General features: G+C 50.8%; 1 protein-coding gene across 5 annotated transcripts in view; it reads right to left on the bottom strand.

Annotated features, from left to right (window-relative positions):
- SMAD3 (SMAD family member 3) overlaps nt 1-20,372 on the bottom strand; it is a 116,988-nt gene that overhangs the window by 45,420 nt on the left and 51,196 nt on the right. The window contains exons 1-2 of one of the 5 annotated variants that reach the window (XM_045067607.1): nt 15,792-16,055; nt 15,517-15,610 (exon numbers count right to left, since the gene is read on the bottom strand). The exons of 2 other annotated variants lie outside the window; for them this stretch is intronic. In XM_045067607.1, coding sequence (XP_044923542.1) covers nt 15,517-15,545 — 29 coding nt within the window. In that variant the 5' untranslated portion in view covers nt 15,546-15,610; nt 15,792-16,055. Of the gene's footprint in view, nt 1-15,516; nt 15,736-15,791; nt 16,056-20,372 lie in introns of those variants that run through there. 2 more of the 5 variants (XM_013059482.2, XM_045067608.1) reach the window with 2 other exon arrangements.

Genomic DNA, 20,372 nt, shown 5'->3' with positions numbered 1-20,372 from the left:
CCCTGAAAGGGAATTCACAACTACAAGACAAAGACATGAAGGAATCTGAAAATAATGACGCCAGGTGAACGAAAGCAGACCCCTCCCCAAGGAGAGAGTACATCCCGTATGATTCCCTTTAATTTTAGGAAATTAAAACAAATGCACATTGACTGAAAGTAGATCAGTGACTGCCTGAGGGACTGGTAAAATTACAAAGGGGCAGGAGGAGACATTTGGGGGCAACGGCCATGCTCACGATCTTGACTGTAGGGACAGTTTTACAGGGGCACACATATGTTCAACACATCAGACTATCCACTTTCAATATGTGCTCTGGTTTTATGTCAGTTACATCTCAATACAAATGTCTCAACTCTGAAGGGAAAGTGATCAGAAGCCAGATTTTAAAATGTAGCAAAGAAGCAAAAGGCCCAGACGTATTATTCCAACAGACTCAGTCAAAAATATCTTCCTCTGCTCATTGCATGACGAACTCTGAAAAGAGCCCATACTGAAACACGAGCAGGCTGCATTATGTTCTAAAAAAGTGTGACACATACGTGCTAAAGATCTCCATAAGAAAGGAGTTATGGCCTATCTGTAACATGAAGGTCTCTTTTACTCCATACTCCCATAAAAACGTCTACAGATTCCTCACTTGACATGAAAAGGGGGCCAGCACTGCTCCTAATAACGGTTCACCAACAGAAAACCCTGAGAGGCAAAGCATCCCCAAAGTGGGTCACCAAATTTCAGGCTGGCATTAGAGAATCGATCATACCCAGAGAACCTCACCCCTTCTGCAGGGATGCTGGGGCTGGGGTCCAAAGACCTGGCTCTTCTGCCTAGAGGTCCGGTCAGGCCAGGAATGACCCAGTGAGTAAAGGACGTGCCAGGGAAAATGAGCAGGTGTTTAAGGCACAGGAGGAAGAGGCTGGGTGTGTCAGATGCTGAGCTCTGTCCTGCACATGGGTTCATGTCTCCGGTTCCAGATCAACACGGTGGGCCCACCTGATGAACCACAGGGGCCTTTTCATGAGCATTGTAAGGCTATTGTGTAAGCTCTTGCAAAAATCTTCTTTACGATTTGAAGTCCCTACAGCTTTGTTGTGTTTTTAGCATGGTGGTTTTCGAAGGTCTTCAGACGCCGGCAGCCCCTACATTCACTCAGGCCTCAGGACTCCCCTACGCCTGCCTCCTATTCCAAGCCAAACGGTTGCCTAATTCTCGGTCCACCAAGAAACCTGAGATTCGAGGCTTAGAGGGGTGCATATCAAGGAATATCATTTAGAAGCCTCTTCTCTAGGACACGGAGCAGAAAAAGAACGGCACATACTCAAGACTGACCTGAGGGACGGGGAGAAAGAAGCAAAAGTGGGGGGCAGCATTAACAAGGTGGAAAAGAGAGTGTCCCCAGTCCTGGAGGAAAGGCCCTCCAATCCGTTGGTGATTGGTCCTTAAAAGTTCTATAGAAAGACCTAGTTTATTGCCAACCCGGCCCTGGGGTCGAGGGTTTCTAGCACAATTCACGCAAACCATGGAGGCTCAGTAAATGGTCACAGATGGTGATGAATTCCTACTTCTGGCCAAGTACACAGGGCAAAAAACACCCCAGCTATTAAACATCGGAATCCTGAATCCTGATTGTCCTGAAACAATGGGGGGAAAAGACACATGGAAGAATGAACACACAAAAGGAAATGAAAAAACCAAACAGGTTAGCATAAAGGGTAAGAGAGCAGGGGAAGCCGATCACCTGGTCTAGGGCCTGGCTTCTTACTGCCCAGCTGTGCGGCCTTGGGCAAATTACTTAAGCTCTCTGTGCCTTGGTTGCCTCAGATTATCCTAGCAGTTGCTATTATCCCTAATTTGAAATTCCCGGTGCAGGAGACTAGAAAATGGGAGTGACATTCCACAGCATCAGGAACAGACTTTCCAAGAGCTGCTACCTCCCCCAAACCCTCATTCACTCCTGGGCAAACAGAGCCTTTCTCCCAGTCAGAGCTCAACTGTCTGTTCTTGGGAGGGGGGCTCCTGGCTCCAAATTCATCTGCCAGAGGGTAGAAACAAGCCAGTACCTGCTGGGCGTCTATCAGGCATAAGAGCCACAAGCCAGAAAGGGTATGGAAGCCCAGGAGTCTAGGGGTAGGTGGTAGGTAGCCTCAAGGCATTAGACTTTCTGGCAAGGAAAGGCCAGCAGAGAGGTCCTCTAATCCCACAAGCACAGGATGCCAAGCTCCATTAGAAAGTTCTGCCACGTACAGTGTTGAACACAGTCTGCTCCTCAGTGACTTCTGCCTCCCGGTCCTAGCATGACCTTCTAGAACCAGGCAGAACAAGAGTCCCCTGGCTGGGATCCCTCTGCTCCAGGTTCTACATCTCCAGTTCTTTCCTTCGATGCGGATCCTCTCGTCCTGTTGTTATGTTCGCATTCATCCCGGTTCAGATCTCAGGGAGAGAGCCATGGAACCCCAACAGTGCACGACACACAGTCCACCGGCATGAGTAAGACACGGCTCATCCCCAAACGTTAAAAAGAGAATACAGCCTAAGGGAGAAAGTGCTCTGAACACAACAGGTGTTCAATAAATATTTATTGTGCAAATGAATGCTCCGTGGAGGCCAAGTCAAGCTCCCCTCCCCTCTTCCCCACCTCCCTTGTGGTCAATCTGGGCAATTTCCGTAAGAAACTTCCCGTTGCCGGAATTCAGAAGACCGCCACCAGTTAATTGGTCTAGGCCGGAGGTCGAAAACAGGCGGCAGCCTACAGATGTTGGGCTTGGACTGCAACCGTGTTTTTAAGATGTTTTCATTAGTTGCCATCTTTTCAAAGCTGGGAGGTTTCATATGTAAATGTAAATCTGGGGCATCTCTGGAAAAGAAATCACAAGTCCTGGCAATGCTTGGTCACTGGCTGATTCCGAGTCACCAAGACCCCTTCTGACTGGGTCCAGCTCCATCTTCTTAGGCCAGGGGCCACTTCCTGCACTTCCCCGTCCTCCTGAGCCTTGGAAGCATCAGTCCTCATGAAACAGAACGGAACCTGGAAGGACAGGGTCTGGCCTTCGCGGGCCGACCGCATGCCCCCCTGTTGGGACAGCGGCGGTCACACGGTCTATGCTGGGGTCACTAGTGACGGCCTCCCCCTTTGCTCTCAGAGGCCAGGCTGGGGTAGCAAACTGTACGGCTGCCCTGGGCCTCCACCAGCTCCACGCCAGTCTGGCTCACCTCGAGGATGCTGTACCCAGAGCTCTCAGAAGGCCCGTTGCTCTCTACCCAGCTTCCTACCCTGAAGATTTCGACCTTCTTGGACAGTTCACTCCACCAACGAGGCCACTTTCAAACACCCTGCAGAGCTCACGCAGTGCTTCCTCATGGCTCTCTCTCGAGGCGGTGGCAGCGGCCAGCCCCACTGAGCGCCAGAGGCGGCCGTGGAGGGATGGCCAGCGCCCTTGGGGCGGGCAGAGGTCAAGCAGCAGCACAGGGAGAAGAAAGGAGGACAGAGAAAGAAAGGGATCGGATTAGCAATCCCACCTCTGGAAACCATTCCTCTTGCCTGAAGTCCAAGGGACAACCCTCCACTCCCCCGTTCAGAAGTGGGGGACTGAAGAGAGGATGGTGGCGTTTATGAAAAGACGAGTCATCCGTTCCCATTTATTGTTCCTTCCAGAACCTTGCATCCTCTTGGATGAAACCCACTGACGTGTCAGGGTCAAGGGCACTGTTTCTCCCTGTGCCTGCAGACAGATTTACCAAACCTTTATAGTTGGGAGAAGGTGGGTCAGTGGTCCCCGCCCCCCCCCCGCAAAAAAATCTAGTTACCTAACATTTGGGGGGGCCTTTTAGTTTAGCCTAGGAGTACCTCGCTTTAGAAGGGATACTTGACAAAGGCCCCGGGACAGGAAAAGCAGGCGCTGTGAGCCGCCTTTCATACCAAACACTAATACTCAGGCTGGCACCAGGACCTACTGGTGCTGCTGCATTCTTAAGGATTTCCTAATACACCTGAATTCCAGCCTAGGCTAATACAGATGCTTTATCTTGTTTTTTTTTTTTTTTAATGTATTTTCAACTGTTTTATTTTTTTATTAAAAAAACCTTATATAATACTTAGAGTGTGCCAGATATGTTATAGTATCAACTCTCTGAATCCCCTATAAGGTTATCCTCACTTTATAGATGAGGAAAGTGAGCGGAGGCTTTATCTTTAACCCTAAGATCAAAGCATTCCCTGCCCCATCTTTAAAGGGTTAAAGGCCAGGGCCTGAAAGATCTCAGTTAAGGGAGAATAGCAGAAGAGCCTCCTCCCCATCATAAATCTTGACATTTTATAGAAAAATTTGACATAACTAGATACCCTGGGGCATCTGAGGCTCATCTTCCCCCCTAATGTGAGCAAACAGAAGAAAACCCAGTTCTTAAAATCCTTAAGGTACAATGTGAATTTAGACTTGGAAGTTAGATCTTTTTTTCCTCCAAAGTGAGCATAACACAAGAATCTGTTTCCCGGCTTTCTTTGGTAGCTGTCTTAGACAAGGCCAAGCTCACTTTACCGGGCAGCAGGCGGGCAGCAGGCAGGAGAGCTTATGGAAGACACAATTTGTGTCCCAATGGGTTCCTGACACTTTGCTCTCTCAAAGGTAGCTCTGTAAATAGGCCCAGCGAAGGGCTTTTGCTTTGAAGTGGGCAATCGGCCACAGTTGTTTAAACACGGACTAAAATTCCACAAAAAGAATAGAGAGAAAACACATCAAAAGAAATGATATGTTACATCTTTCCCGATTGAGTCAACCAACAGCTTTGGTCTGGAGGGTTAACAGGAGGGAGCTTTTAACCATCTTGCGGGAGGGGAGGAGTCGAAGGGCATTTATACATTCTCAGCTGGCTTTGGCCAGAGCTGCTTTTATTGATCTAGACAGACACAAATTATGATACCAGACATGACTTGTATATACAAATAGCCATCTGAAAACAGTCACAGGCCTAATTGAAGGAGACAGGGGGAAAAAAAAAAATCAAAGGAGACACAAATGGAGGAATAGAAAAAACCAAAAACCAAAAACAAAAACGAAAAACCCACCCTGACCCACACAGCACCATTCCAGCTGCCTGGAGAGGCTGAGCAGGGCCTTTTCCTCTAAGGGGATGTGGATGTTTACTGACACAGATGAGTTTGCTTCCCTTGGGTCCAATTGTCCCAGGGAACCGCTCAGCAAGGCCGTGACTGGAAAGAAGGAACAGCAACCCCAGCCAGCAGCAACCCCTGCACACCCTGCTCCAATGGCAGGCCCGGCCCTAAGGTCAGACGGAGGAGCAGAGTCTCGGGTGACCGGAATGGAGCAGAGGGCCATGAGTAAAGCCTCGGCCTCACTCACACAGGGGGTTTCCTACGAGAACAGTGGCTTCCTGACACCCCACATCCCCCCCACCCCCGGAGCAGGATGAAGCCTGGAGGCCTTTGACAGATCTCTGGCCAGCAACCCTGTGGACCAACAGGGAGGCCAGGCCATACTGGAGAGAGCACTTGTCTCCATCCACGGGGCTTCCTGGCCTGGCAGGCCCTGAGCTGTCCCTTCCGATGTCTGCTAAGTGCGAATTTGGAAGGTCGCAGGGGATCTGATGACAGACAACACCGCCCTTCCTAGGAGGGCAAGACCGCCCATTCTCTCTGTCACGAAGAAGAAAGTTACTAGTCCCCCAGAAAGGAGAAATCCAAGGGAGAATCATACTTCACAAGATTGTTCCACACTCATGAAGAAGAAAGACATTTTGACCCGTCATTCTGGTCCCCACGGGCATTGTGGTCAGATTACCAAGAAAAATGAGACCCCAAACAAAACTGGAAATGGCTAACATCACACACCTGAAACATCTGTTGTAGATAAAAAGTGGGCTGAAGAATCCTATCTTGTTGTCCACAATGAAAAACTGCAAAATCCACCCGGGGGAAAAGAAAATAAAGCCCAGGGGAAAAAAAGGTCAACATAAAAGTGAAAGTAGCCAAAACTGCAGGCTGTGAAACTCATTGACTAAAATCTGATGAAAAAAATTAAATAACTCAGATCATGCAACATTTTCCCCAGAAAAAGAAAAAAACAAAAAACAAAAAACAAAAAAAAAAAAAAAAAAAGAAAGGAAGGAAGGAAGAAAGAAAAAGAAAGAAAATCCAAAATGGCATACATTAAAATCAGTACCAATAAAAAAGCAAACAAAAAGAGAAGAAAGTTTTGTTGTAAAATGCACATGGAAATGAATGGATACTAATGAAAATAATTTCAGCTTAAACAAAAGGATGAATTCTGGCACAGTTTCACTGTGGTATACACAAAAGGACTAAGATATTAAATTGATTTGTAGTCAGTTGAAAATGGTAAAATGAAAACTGGTCCTAGACCATTTCAGGAAAGACAGTCAAAGGTCAAGCCCCGGAGAATGCCTCCCAGTTTCTCTGAAGAGGAAGCAGGACCCCTCTCCCCACTCTGGTGGGCACTCGGCACCGTGCCTAGATGGGGGCGGGGGGCAGGCATCATCATGCTGGAGGATTAGACCCCAGCATGGAGAGTAGACATGGCAAGAAAAATGCCTTCAGCCACCAGGAGATGGCCTTCTGGTCCAAGTGGTGCCACTGACCTGACCTGGGCAGGGGACTCTCTCTCTCATCTTGGGGACACACATAAGTTGAGGACCTGCTCAGGAAACCCTAACAGACCATGGGGCTGGCCCTGCTTGGAAGGCCCAGTGACCTCCAGTTCTCTACACTTGGGGAAGGATAGGGTAGAGCTCAGAGTAGGAAGAGGGCAGTGAAGGAGTTTAATCATCCCCCCTCTCTATGTTCCAAATTCTCCACAGTAAGCCCATGTCACAGTTGCGGCCAAGGCAGTGGGGAGGGGTCAGGCAGTGGAGACGCATTACAGAGAAAAGCCAAAACACCTGCTCTAAGAATAACTGACTAGGCCTGTATTTACTCACATGAAAGGTCCAGATGACCCCGGGAGCTCAGGATGGCACAAGCTCAAATTGGTCATCAAGCATGCGGGTGGGGTCAAGTTTTAAGTCAAGAGCAGTAGACTTACAATTTGGGAATTTCAATTTGGGAACAAGTGGGTTTATGCTCTCTTTCTGAAGTCACCCGCCCCTGGCCTTAGGTATTCATGCTTCTTCTTCCCCCATAGTGATCATTTGCTTTGGTGGTTCAAAAACATTCCAAAGGGGGCAACTAGAGTTTATAAACAACAGGCTACCCAGTCCTGGCTGGGAAGGACACACACCAATTTCAGGAGAGTAAACACCTGTGAGGAAAGAGGCAGAAGAACAGGAAGAGAGTAGAGTCTTATTTTTCTTAGCAAAGCAATAAGACATTATCGAGATCTGAAGTCAATATGGAAAAACACTGACATTTGTTAACTCCGGTGGAAAGTGGACAAGTGGTAATTTGCCTATAACCAGAATATTTCACATCTGTAGGCTACAATGAAAGGACCCGCACAAAACCCCAACAACAATAGACCAAGGCCGGGAATTGCTCTTGGCGTCTTGGAGAGGGCGTCTGAGCCAGCACAGACCCAGCTGAGAAAATCCAAGTTCACAGTCCCGTGGTATGTAAACACTTAGGACATTCTTGGCCTGAGAGTATATACAGCAACATATTAACTTGTCTCTGTCTTCTAAAATTTTTGTTATCATGGCAGGGTCGGGGATGGGAGGTTATTAAAGGTTATTTTAAAAAAATGAGTGGAAGGGAAAAGGAAAGCTATTATTTTAGAGGTCTACTTGGTACCAGGTGCTTTGCAAGTAGTGCTGGGTATTAGCTCCTCTAATCTTGACAGTGAAGAAGGTGCTGTGATCCCCTTCTTTTCCTAAGGGAGGGAAGGGAGCTTCTAGAGGATGAAGGGTTATAGAGACAGTAGAGGCTCAGAGGCAGCCGGCTGGCCTGGGGCTGCCTCTTGGACTTCTGGCGCAGGGAGGGGCCCCTGGTGAGAAGGACTCACCAGAGCCGCCCTCTCTCCTCTGCCCACGGCTCCTGCCCCCTTCACAGTGTCCCATAGGACAGCCAGCACTTGGACAGCCAACCCCTGGGACAGACAAGGAGCCTTCCCAAACAAAGCCCTTCTCTGCCATCTCTCTCTGTCATTCCAGAACCAGGCCAGCTCCAGTCCTGGCATCTCCCCAGCTTACATGCTGCTCTCCCAAGACAGGGCCACCCCGCATGCATGTCCTGGGAGGGTCTGAAGGGCTGATGGCTTGGGCCTCTGCGTTGCCACCACATTCCACTTGGCCTCTATGGCCCTTGAGTTCCTCATCTGTCAAAGAACGGAGGCCCGGCGCTGCCTCCCATGGTCACTGTGAGAAGGAGGTGCTCTCAGAACAGGGCCCGGCACTGTCCCATCCACATATTTACTATCACTGTCATGGTCCTTAACACCCACATGGAAAGACGGTTTTTCTTAAGACCTGGACTTCAGAACTTTCGAGAAAGGGACTGATGCCCCTCCCCATGGCACCTGGCACCAGGGGGAATGGGAAGGAAGCCCCGGAGGCTGGGCTGGAGTGAAGGGTCCACCCAAGGGGGAGAGAACTGTGCCACTTAAAGGAAGGGTTCCTCCCAGCCCTGAAGACATCCTGTTGGTGAGGAAAATGGCGGAGCTGGGCCGGCAACTCCCAGCCGCCGCTCTGCAGGGTGTTCTCCCAGTTCGAGGTCTGTGTGTGTAACACACACACACACACACACACACACACACGCAATAAGCGGGAGAGGGAACATCACAGCGCTTCGCCTCCGATGGCCCAGTGGCATCTCAACGGTCTGGCTCCTCTTGCGGGGAAGCCTCAGGAAGAGCTCCTGCTACACACAGCTCCGCACGGACACACGTTCCCCGCTCGTTAACCACAGGCTGATGTCCCTCACACAACAGCACTGCCATGGGCATGGCGCTGGGGCTGGGCTGGGGGTAAGTCTGGGGAAAAACTGAGCTCTGGAAAGTGTGCCAGGGCATAGGCACCAGCATGTCTGCACCCTGAGCGCATGGGGGGCGGTGGGGACTCTGACCAGATCACCCCGCCCCGTCTCACCGGGAGCCCTGCTTGGGGCATGAGCCCATCTCAGGGCTCAATGGAGTGAAAGCCTCAAGCTGACCAACACCTGAAAAGCAGGGGAGGGATGGCGGACAATGGTGGCCGGAGCCTCAGAGCACACATCCCAGCTCTGGCCTTCCTGCTGTGTGACTTTGGGCAAGTTGCTTACACTCTCTGGAGTCTCTCAGGTGCCTCATTCAGAAAATAAGAAGGTTAGAACACATCATTCTGAAGTCCCTGCCAGTTTTGAGATTGTTGGAAAAGTACTTTCTTCCGGGGAATATTTGAGTCGGTCTTACTTTCCCGAAATCATAGACTTGAGAGAAAACCAAAGCCACTCTTGGGTGGCCCCCAACCCATCTGCTTCTGCTAGAGTTTGTGAGTTGGGCCTTGAAAAGTCCTCCCAATCCTGTTCTAATTTGTAGTTAATTACAAGGAACTGCACTTACATTCACTTTTGGGTTCACAAATGGAAAATACTAATGACTTTGCAAATTAATTTCAGATCTGGCTCCATAATTTCTGGCAATAAGATCATACTTTGTTTTCCTTCTCATTGTTTTTAGAGACGAATGGAAACTCAGCCCACTCTTCTCCAAAAAATACATTAAAAATTCCAATTAAGTTTTTCTTTAAAAAAAAGAAAAGAAAAGAAAAGTCAATATATATTGGTATCTGGGGCAAACTTACATGACAATGTGGGAGATTACAGCTGTAAGCCAGGAAGTACGTCAAAAGGCCAAAGGGGACATGGTTTTCCTTGGGCAAGAACACGGATTACAGGTCCAGGAGGGCTTTTCCCATCTCTGTCAGCAGTTCAGCAAATGGGGTCAAGTTCATCCTTCCAAAAAATAAGACTGTCCCAGCAACCTGCCCCGAGAGGAGGCACAGCCCCCACAACAGGGAGGCCCCAGTCTCTGCTACTTTGACAGGACCGGTGCCTGCTGTCCTGTGTGTGACACTACATAGGCCATCGACAGGCTGCACAAGTGTTTCGAGGGAGTGACCAGGAGGGTGAGGAGGCACAAAGCACAGCTCAGAGGAGGAGCAAGTGAAGATGTGGGCGATGCTTTGCAGGGAGGAAAGCAGTCCAAGTGGACAGGGCAGAATATCCAAAAGGGTAGAAGACTTAATAGTGGGCTGTCCTCAAGGGTGGAGAGGTTAGAAGGAGGCTGATTTCTGCCCAGCTCACGAGTTTACTAGAAGGAGACAAAGTACATGGCCCTGCCTTAGGGTGACAAGTGAAGGAGTCTGCAGCTCACGGGTGGTAACAAGCCCACCTGACATCGAAGCCATGCTTCCTGGTTCTTCAGGACTGCGAGGCATGTCTCCTCATCTGAGGCACGTGCCACTTCTGCAAAGGCAACAACGCAAAGCTACTGGAAAGTTCGTCTTCCTCCATATGGAAATGGGAACTCAGAGGTCATGCATCTAAAAGGCGCAGGTGCAGGGACCTGAACCCAGACCTTCTACCCAGTGCTCTTTCCCTCTCATTTTTCCGATTCCAGAGCCTTGGAACCCTTGCCTCTTTGATCAGAAGGCTAGGCTTGGGTGTCCTGTCCCCTCGACCCCCCATGGGAACCACAAGGTATCCACCCTGGTCTAGCTCCATCTTGCCCATGGAGGGATTCCCAAGGGGGCCAAACAGCACACAGTGTGCATGTCCCCTTGGTTTTCCATCTCGGACAAGGGCAAATGGTGAGGTGGCCTTCCCAAAGTCCCCTGGCAAGGGTGGTGCGGACAGAGGTGTTTACCTAGCAAGTACTAAGTTCTAAGCCTATCACTTCCTGTAAGGTAGAGTGAGGGTCAGGCTGAGGTTCCCAACATGGGAATGTGCCGTTAAGACACAGAAAGGGGATGCATTCTCATATACCTACATCAGTCCTTATGGCTGATCTCTCTTGGACTTGGTTCCCCCTCTACAAAGTCAATGCTTTGCTAGTTATTCTCCAAGATCCCTTTGTGTCACAAAGTGTAGGATCTCTCAGGAGACCGGGTTCTCTGCAGGCCTGCTTAGGCTGTTGGTTCTGGAAGAGGGCAGCTCCAGATGCCCCCAGTTAAAGAAGCACACCCCATGCACTACACCCCGCCTAACAAGGGAAGAGGGGCAGAACAGAGGAGCAGAGAGATACGCTGATGCGGCGCAAATGCGGGATCTCTCTCGCACTAACACAGCGTCCTTGGCTAGACAGGATCCCAAAGAAGCATTGTCTCCTGGGCAGGCTGGTTTCTGAGGGGTAGACCAGTTGCCCTGTCCCCACCTTCTGGTTGCTAAACCTGAAGACTAGACAGGGCTTCATAAGAAGTATCGGCAAGTGGGGCTTCACGTGAGGACCCGTATGGAACCCCAGTGACAGAGCAGCAGTCAGTGGCTATCTCAGGGCTCTGGAGAGTTGTGGAACTTCAGAAAGTATCTTCTCTGTGCCTTGCATTCCCCCTCTTTACAAGAGCCCTGGGAGGACTCCCCAGTGCCTGGAACATACCGGACGGCAGCCAGTGACTGTGATTGCGGTGATTGAAAATAAAACCAAACAAGCACACTAAAAACCAAAAATCTGAGCATGTAGCTCAATGCCGGGAAATAGAAGGAGCTTGATGCCTGATTGCTGGCTAGATTGGCAGGCAGACAGATGGACGGATGAATCCAGACCCCTTAGTTCTGAGGACTTCTATTTGCCACTCAGCAGCCTCGATAGAGATCTGTATGCTGAGCCTCAGTGTCCTGTACTGGGCAGAGGGGAGAACGTGAGTGCTTCCAAGGCCTGCCATGAGGCCCCCCCAAACTGATGACCGGGATCCTCCAAGGTAAAGGGAGCATCACAAGATAACACCCAATCATTCTTGCCTAAAGCGTGTATTTGGTAAATATTTGGTGAACGAGCGAGTAACTGCAGAAGCAGTCACATGCCTTCCAGAACTTATTCAACACCAACCTCCCCGAGTTCCTGGGAACTTCCCAGGCAGAAACTCTCAGCTGTTTGGAGGCTCGTGAAGTGCACGGTATTCTCAGCTGGTATGGGGTGCGGGGCCCAGCTCACCACATCCCCCCACTGTTACTAGCCCAGCCCCAAGTGGCAGAATAGGGTGCCTTTCCAGCAGAACCTGTTGGAAAGAATTAGAAAGAATGCTGCTTTTATGCACGTATCACCTCAACCAAAGCAGGCCAAGGCCTTCTGAACAGACAACCTGGAGCCCCAGTTGAACAGGCCAGCTGCAGTGCACTCCACTCCCCGCACCTCCCCCTGTGCTCTCTTGGAGTACTCAGCCTGCCTACCATGCAGTGTGCAAGTTCTCCGCTCTCTGCGGAGGGGAAAGAGAACCAGTGAATGGAAGGCTCTGAAGGCAGCAGGCCCAGATTCCCACTCCCACCTCTGACCGCGACCTCGAGGAAGTTGCTTAGCCTCTCTGAGCCTGTTTCCTCATTTGTAAGACGCATCTGATACCGACCACATAAGACCGCTCTGAGGCTTAAAGGGTAAAACAAATGTAGAGTGTCTAGCACAGGGCCTGGGACACAGCAGGCACTCAGCAAATCCAAGTACCCCTGCTCCTCAGTGGAGACAAGACCTGACCATCAGCCCCGCTCTCCGCCCAAGCAGGTCACGGCCGCAGTGAGCGCACCTTCTCCCTCCAAAATGCAGGTGATGTCAGCAGACCTAACAAAGAAATCCTAGAGCTGCACTGTCCAGCATGATGGCTGCCAGCCACAGGTGACCACAGAGTGCCGGCAGTGTGGACAGTTCAAAGTGAGACGTGCTCCGAGGGTGGGGAACACATTAATGTCAGAGACTTAGTAGGGTTTTAAAAAAGAACATCAGATAGCTCAGTCCCAAGTTTTATATTGTGTACATGCCAAAAGGAAGGATTTTTGACATACTGCATTAAATAAAATACTACTGGAAATTAATCTCACCTTTTTCTTTCTACATTTTAACACAAGAAGACTTCAAGTTGAACATGAATGAGCTCAATTATATTTCTAGAACACAGCACTGCTCTAGGACAGCAATCAATCAGCAGTTGTTACAGAAACTATTCTCTCCCTACAGAGACCGATTCCCTCAAGAGAGAGGACCCCTGTTTGTCCTCATTCTTTTTCTCCTAGCACGTAACACACAGCACACTAAAATACTCTCAGCGATCTTTAAGACTAGCAATGACCACATGGTCACTCTGCACCAGGAACCATGCCAATGTGTAAAAAGCATACACTGGCTTATTTGATTCTTCAGAGAACCCAGGTGGTAAATTCTACTCTCCATATTTTACAAGTAAGGAAACTGAGGCTCAGAAACATTGAGAGATTTGCCCAAGATCCCTGGACAGTCAGGACCAGCTGGGAGCCCAAGCCCAAGTCTAGGTTCCTCTCGGTTGTCCAAGAAACAAGCACCTAATCCACACTCCTCATCCATGTGAGGCCTCGAAATCATGCACTTCCTAGAAGACCTCTACCCCAGCGATGCTCAGCTTCCCATCCCTGCCCCTACTGCCAAAGACTTTCCCAGCAAGTCAGAAATGACACACCACCAAACACAGTCCATGCATAACCATGTCCATGCCTGGCCCAGGCTCGGTTAGCTCACAATTAGTCACATTTTTGAAAGGCTGAGTGGTACAGAAGGTGGATTCTGTTTTGTGCCTGTGAACTTCCTGGCCTGGGTACAGGCGGGAACCTGCACACATAAGGATCCAGTGAACAGCAAAGGGTCTGATAAGGTATTTTTTCAGAGGAACTCATCAGCAAGGCTGAGTATTCCCGAGCTGCAGAAGTTCAATCCCTCCCAACTCCATTAAAGACCACCTCCTTGGGACGCCTGAGTGATCACTGGGTTAAGCATCTGCCTGCGACTCAGGTCATGATCCTGGGGTCCTGAGATCGCGCCCTGCCATGCTAAGCAGGGAGCCTGCTTCTCCCTCTCCCTCTGTCCTCCCCCCGATGTTTGCGCACTCCCTCACTCGCTCACTCTCTAAAATAAATAAAAATCTTTTTAAAATATGTGTATAAAAACCACCTCCCTGACACTCCCACAGTATCCTCTGGGCTCTGGCTGCCCACTCCAGCCCAGGCACAGGCTTCTCTGGCTCCTGGCAGGAGAGGCCCTGAGCCAGATGCCCAACAGGCTGCCGGTAAGTGTGTATTGTCGGATGAGCAGGTGAGGAGACAAATGTATAAGCCAACCCCATAAGGGAACAGAAGACACAGACAGCCCTGTGTCTTAAGGAACTCACAGGACAGGGTACAGAGGACAGGGACCATGAGAGCACCGGGTGTCAGCTGCCCCACACTACCTGCCAAATAAGTCCTGAAGGGGATGGAGAAAGAGCGATGGTCCTGTCTGGTCCACCCCGTGCCAATCTGGGAAGGCTTCTGGGAGGAGGATGCACCAGCATAAGGAGCAGGGTTCAGACAAGACCAGGGGACATTCTGATGGTGGACTGTGTCAAGCCGTCACTTAACCTCTCAACCTTTCAGTTTCCTTTTTTAAAAAGGGGGGAGGGACGGCAGGCAGGAGAAAGAGAAAAACAGACCTCCTGGTAGACGGCTCACATTTGACCTCAGACGGGGTAAATATTTACTCATGCATTCATGAGCCTGGCTCTAGGTTTGAGCCACCTGGGTTTATGCTGGTGTCTGGTCCTGATCGGGGAGGCCCGAGGCAGCCAGTGTTTAGGCCCATGGCACAGAGTCCGGCCCTACACCTTGTCTGTCTGCGGGCTGAGCGGATCCCGTTTGATGGCAGTGGAAAAAGTGACGGCGATGATGACCCTGCCGATCACACCAAGACACCAGGGAGACACCATGACCTGCCCCTCCCCAGCAATATGGGGACACTCCATTGTGTGCTGGCAATGTTCATCTTACCCTCGCAAGGGACCACCTGGAAGGGAGGCACACTGCCCCCCATTCCTTGGATGGGGAAACGGACATGCAGCAAAGCTATACCAATCACACAAACTTACCAGAAGGGAGACCTGGCCCAGACCTGTGGCTCCATCATCCACTCTCCTGCACTAACCATGGAGCTGAGGGAAATACTCATGCACCCAACCAATATTTACTGAGGGCCTACTACGTGCCAGGCACTGTCCCAGGCACCGGGACAGAGGACACGAGGATACAGCCATGGAGAGGACGGGGAAGGTCCCTGTCCTGGGGGAGCTGGCATTCCACATGAGGAGCCTCAACACACAAGACTAAGACCATTCTAGGAGGCCCTGTGGGTCTGAGGTCGGAGGGTTAGGCAGAGTTAGCCACTCGGTCACTTTAGCAGGAAGGTCTGTACGAGTCACCACGAAGCACATTTAAAGTACATATTCCCATCTGGTACCCCAGGGGTTCCATTCAAAGTGGAAGGAGTAGGCTTCAGGAAACCTTCAGTAGCGGGCTGGGAGAGAGAGGCCCCGGGCTCTGGGCTCGCCCCCCCCACAGGAGCCCCCATAGACAGGAATGACAACACATACCCCAAGGTCCTTGTCCTTGAAAAGAGCATCGTCACCTGGACCTGCACTACCTCGCAGGGCAGCGCAGAGACCCGAAGAAGCCCATGAAGGTCAACTGTCAAGGGCAGAACAGAGGGGAGTTGTGTCCATCCTTAGATCACACTCCTGCGAAGAAAGGATGCCGGAGAAGCCCAGCAAGCGACCCCTGGGAACCTGGGGGCTCCTATCACATGCGCAGCTGCTCGGGACAAACACCCCCACACAGAGCCCCCCGAGCCAAGGACGAGAACTCTTACTCAAGCGCAGTTGCTCAACCCGGCCAGGCTGTGTGGGTTCCCACGCAGTCGGCCCATCCTACAGGAACCCCGCTTGAGGGGCCCCCGGTGAGGCGAGCAGCGGCGAGAGGACCCCACGGCCTGCGGCCTGAGCCCACGTGTTGCCCTTCCGGGCAGCACGCCCCGTCCAGCAGGGACCTGACCCCCCAGTGCCGGTTTAGTCGGCAGCCTCTCCTGTTATGTGAGGCCCTAGCTCGCATTTCAGGCCGTTTGCTCCCCTGGGCGTGACTCAGAGAGTCAGTTGTCTTCAAAAAATGCTTTTCATATTTTAAATCAAAAATAAATACCACGCACTCTGGACGCCAGCCATCACAGATGTCTCTCTGTGGAGCTGGTGAAGGGAAAAGGCCCCGGGGAGGACAACAAAGTGGTTAATTCAGATCATCCTGTCCCCGTGGCCTTCGTGGAGGCCAGGCCCGCGAGAGGCCAGGTCGCCAGCCGTCACAGAGGGGTTGGGGGTTCAAGGAGAAGGTGGAAAGAAAATGCTCTGCGGGGCGATCCCATTAGAAAACAGGAGGTGAATCTGGGCAGAGAGGAGCAAGGTCGCCTCAGAGAGGCTCTCTGTCGCCAGCCACAGTGGGTCCCCATCCCTACAGAAGGAAGGCGAGTCAGAAGGTGTGGGGCTGAGAGAGGTAGGGGGACAGCCACGGGCAGGGCCCCGCAAGCCTGTCCAGCAGGGAGGGGCCCCGCCACCATTAAGGGCCCTGGCACTTGCTTCCCAGCCTTCCCTCCCCCACCCCACCCCCATCCTGACCCACCCACGCCTCTGACCATTTGGCTTCCTGGGTAGGGTGCCCACAAGGAGAGAACGCCCTGGTTAGAACCCCAGAGTGGTTATACTTTCCAACAAATAAACTAGCGGTTTGATCTGTGTTTCAGCTTCTTGCAGGTTAGTGGGAGCTGGGTGTTCTGACTCCAGGCCTGACCCCACCCACCCCAAAAAAGAGGTTTCTGAATTGAAAAGGCCAGGCCCAGCTCCCAGGTAAATTCCCAAAGGTCAGGGCCATCCTCTGGCCACCAGCCTCCCACTGGCTGCCCCCACATCCCATCTTTCTTTCCAAGCCTCCAGGTGCATCCTCTTCTGGACACCAGACTGTGAGGTTTTTCAAGGTGCTCCAAGGCCACACTGAGAGGAATACCTTTGAAAAGCTGAAGTTAAACTGACACTTTACCTTCAGCCGTTTTCCCCAGAGATAACAGATTCTTTTTCTAAAGACCAAGGAGCCTCCAGCCCCTCAGGCCCCGATGCGGAAGGGAGTTCCCATGGCAGAGGTCGGCGAGCTGGGTCAGCTGCCGAGGTAGACAGCTGGCTGGGAGACACCCCAGGCCAGTCACCAGCAATTTCTCTTCCAAAGGAACAAAAGCTTTAACATAAAAGCAACCTATTTCCAGGGCTTTGTTGTCTTCGTAGGCAGGGTCTCCAAAAAGTTGGTAAACAGGATATACTCTTTTCCTTGTTTCTAGACTTTCTGGACACTCTGGGATGTAGATGTTGTACTTTCCAGATTAGCAGTTAGACCCATTTCTTTAAATTTAGAGATCCTCAGGGTACCTGGGTGGCTCAGGTCATGATCCCAGGGTCCTGGGATCGAGCCCTGCATTGGGCTCCCTGTTCCATGAGGAGCCTGCTTCTCCCCTCTCCCACTCCCCCTGCTTGGGCTGGCTCTCTCGATGTGCCTCTCTCTATGAAATAAATAAATGAAATCTTTAAAAAAAAAAAAAAATTTAGAAGTCCTCCACCTGAAAAGAATTCCAAGGGTTGCAAGAAAACACTGAATGTATCATTTAGAAATATACTTAAAAGACCCTTTCAATATAAGTTTATCCTGCTTCCCAACTTTGTGGTGTCCTATAGGTCAGAGTGCTTTACAGATAGGACACCAACTATAACATGAGAGTGTTGGAAGGAGGTGATGATACAATCATAATGGGAATGGCGACGGTTTAATGAGCATTTACAATATGCCCCGAATTGTAAACCTCTTATACAGGTTGCAATTTAATCTTTAAAACAAGTGCAGGGAGCTATGTCATCCCTACTTTACAGATGAAGAAATGGATGCTCAGAAAGGTCATTTTTGCTAAAGTCCCATGACTTTCCAAGTGGTGGGTCCAGGATTTGAACCCTGGTCTGTATACCTTTAAAGCCCCACGCTTCTCCACCCTCCTGAATGGTCTCAGATCAGAGGAACATCACTGCAGTGCACAAAGTGATGACTTTTTTAAGATTATCACATAAATCCTGCCTTGAAAACAAGTCGAAGAATCCTAGCTACCTGCATGACCCTCCCAGTCCCCTTATCTTTCTGGACGTCAGTATTTTTGGCTATAAAACTAGTGTATATTTCCTGAGGCCTCTTTTGGTTTTAATAAAAGGCACCCCCCCCCCATATCCCCACAAGAGATCACCAACATCCACAGATCCTCCAACAGGAAACAGGCCAAAGGATTACTGTGAGGAAAACACTGCTAGCTTACTCACTCCCAAACCCTGATGAGGACACCAACAGGAACCAGCCACCCCCAGCTGGACCGGGTCTGGGAAAAGGGCAGGAGAGCAGATGCACACAGCACGCTCCAGGCTACCTGAAGGGCCCCTGAACCCTCCAGATCCATTTCTCTGCTCTGAGAAAGAGGGGGCAAAAAAGAAAGTATAACCTTCAGTTTCTTTATTTGTAGAGCAAAAGGCTCTCATTTGGTCGTTAGACAAAGGACAGCTATATGAAGCCGCTGAAATATTCACCACAAACGTGCTTTGATAAATGAATGGATAGATGGACAGACGGACTATGGAGTCAGGCAAATCTGGGTCCTCCCTCTCGCTCTGCCATGTACCGGCTATCTATGGTCCTGACAACTTAATCTCTGTGGGACTCCGTTTCCTCATCTATAGCGTTCAGACCTTAGACCAGGGCTAGAACCTTCTCTCTGGATGAAAATGACCTCTTCTGTGTTGGCTCACGTGGTAGTGGTTAGCCACATGTGGCTGCTGAGGACCTGAAATGTGGCTCATAAGGCTGAGGACCTAGATTCTAAATTTTAACTACCTGAAATTTAAACAACCCCGTGTGGGTAGCAGCCACAGAGTTACATAACACGGCTTTCTACTGTGGTGATAAGAACTACAGATGATAGCATTTATAAGCTGCCTTGCACAAGTCCTGGAAGGAAAAAATCCATGAAGAAGTGGAAATCCTACCAGTGGAGGTTTTTTTTTTTTTTTTTTTTTTTTTAAGCACAACAAGAAATGGGGGTGCTAGAAGCAGATAGAGAGATACATAGACATTTTAGAAAAACCTAAAGAGATAAGATATTCTACTGGAGTCATTTCTTTGCATGAACGAAATGGCTCAAAGTCTGTTTTATTTATAAATGCTCTCATCAGCAGATCAAGAGCAAGTGTTTTAGGCCAACCTGGGTTTTTATAACCCTAAACACCCCCCATACAAACTGCCCCCTGAGCAAACTCTTGCTCCTCAACAAAACCTTCCATCCTAACGGGCAACCACCTCCAGCCCAGCTGCAGCCTCCCCCGGGCCCTCCAGGGAGCTGCCCACCCAGCCCCGGGCAGGATAGAGTCAGCAGGCACACCCTGGCGGGGACCACCGTGGGACACAGCTGCCCACGGAGCCTCGCTAGGGTCACAAGGCAGGCTGGCAGCGGCCTGGGTCAGGAGTGCCCCCCAGCTCTTGCTGGCAGCTGGCCTGCGTCACAGCCCAACAGGAAACGAGGAGAAGACAACACAGGCCGCGTGGAAATCCCCACTGGGCTCCAGGCCAGAGACTGACTCAGTGGGGCTGGCCGGCGAGCTGCCCTCTCCCACCCCTCGGCCAGGACCCAGGGGGCTGGGCGGCAGTCTGGGCACAGACTAAGACACCCAAGAGCTTCAACAGTATTCATTCCCACTACAGATACCGTCACGCCCCGCCTGACAACATGCCAGGTGGGGGTTCCAGGCCCTTTTACAACAGAAGAACGTGCTTTCTCGAAAGGGAGGTCTGCGTTCAAGTCCCGAAGCTGCCACAAAGCCCAAGAGATCTGCTTAAACTTTCGCAGCCTGACTCCTTCGAGAGCAAGGCGCACCCCGTCCCCCCCACCACTCAGCATTCCAGGGCAAGGCCGGGCCACAGGACCTCCTGCCTCCTCCCAGCTCCTCTGCCCTCCCCATACTATCCTGTGGCCGCTACTAGTCTTCACTCTGTGACGTGAATCACCCTGTGGACATTTTGCCAGGCCTCCCCTCAGATACGAACGAATGTCACCAGGACTGAGGCCGTGCCTTACACCGCCTTCAAAGGGAGTTTGCTACCTAGAGGCGTCTCTCAAACCCTTCCCGTATTGACCCAAAGGGATGGCAGCTGTCCAGCGCCGCTGCGGCTGGGCTGCCGAGGCTCCGCCACCTCCATGCCCTGCTGCCCCATGCTTTTCTTTCCCGCTTAAAATATACGCAGTCTATTCCAGGGGCCCCTGGCTATTAGGAAACAAAAAGAAGCAACAAAGTTAAAAAAAAAAAAAAAAAAAAAGAATTCCTAGTGAGATGCA

The sequence above is a fragment of the Mustela putorius genome, unplaced genomic scaffold, assembly GCF_011764305.1.
Source record: "Mustela putorius furo isolate JIRA1106 unplaced genomic scaffold, ASM1176430v1.1 tig00003896_pilon_pilon_pilon, whole genome shotgun sequence".
Taxonomy (NCBI): Eukaryota; Metazoa; Chordata; class Mammalia; order Carnivora; family Mustelidae; genus Mustela; species Mustela putorius.
Note: the sequence above shows the minus strand (reverse complement) of the source record. Positions and strands in the feature narration are given on the sequence as shown.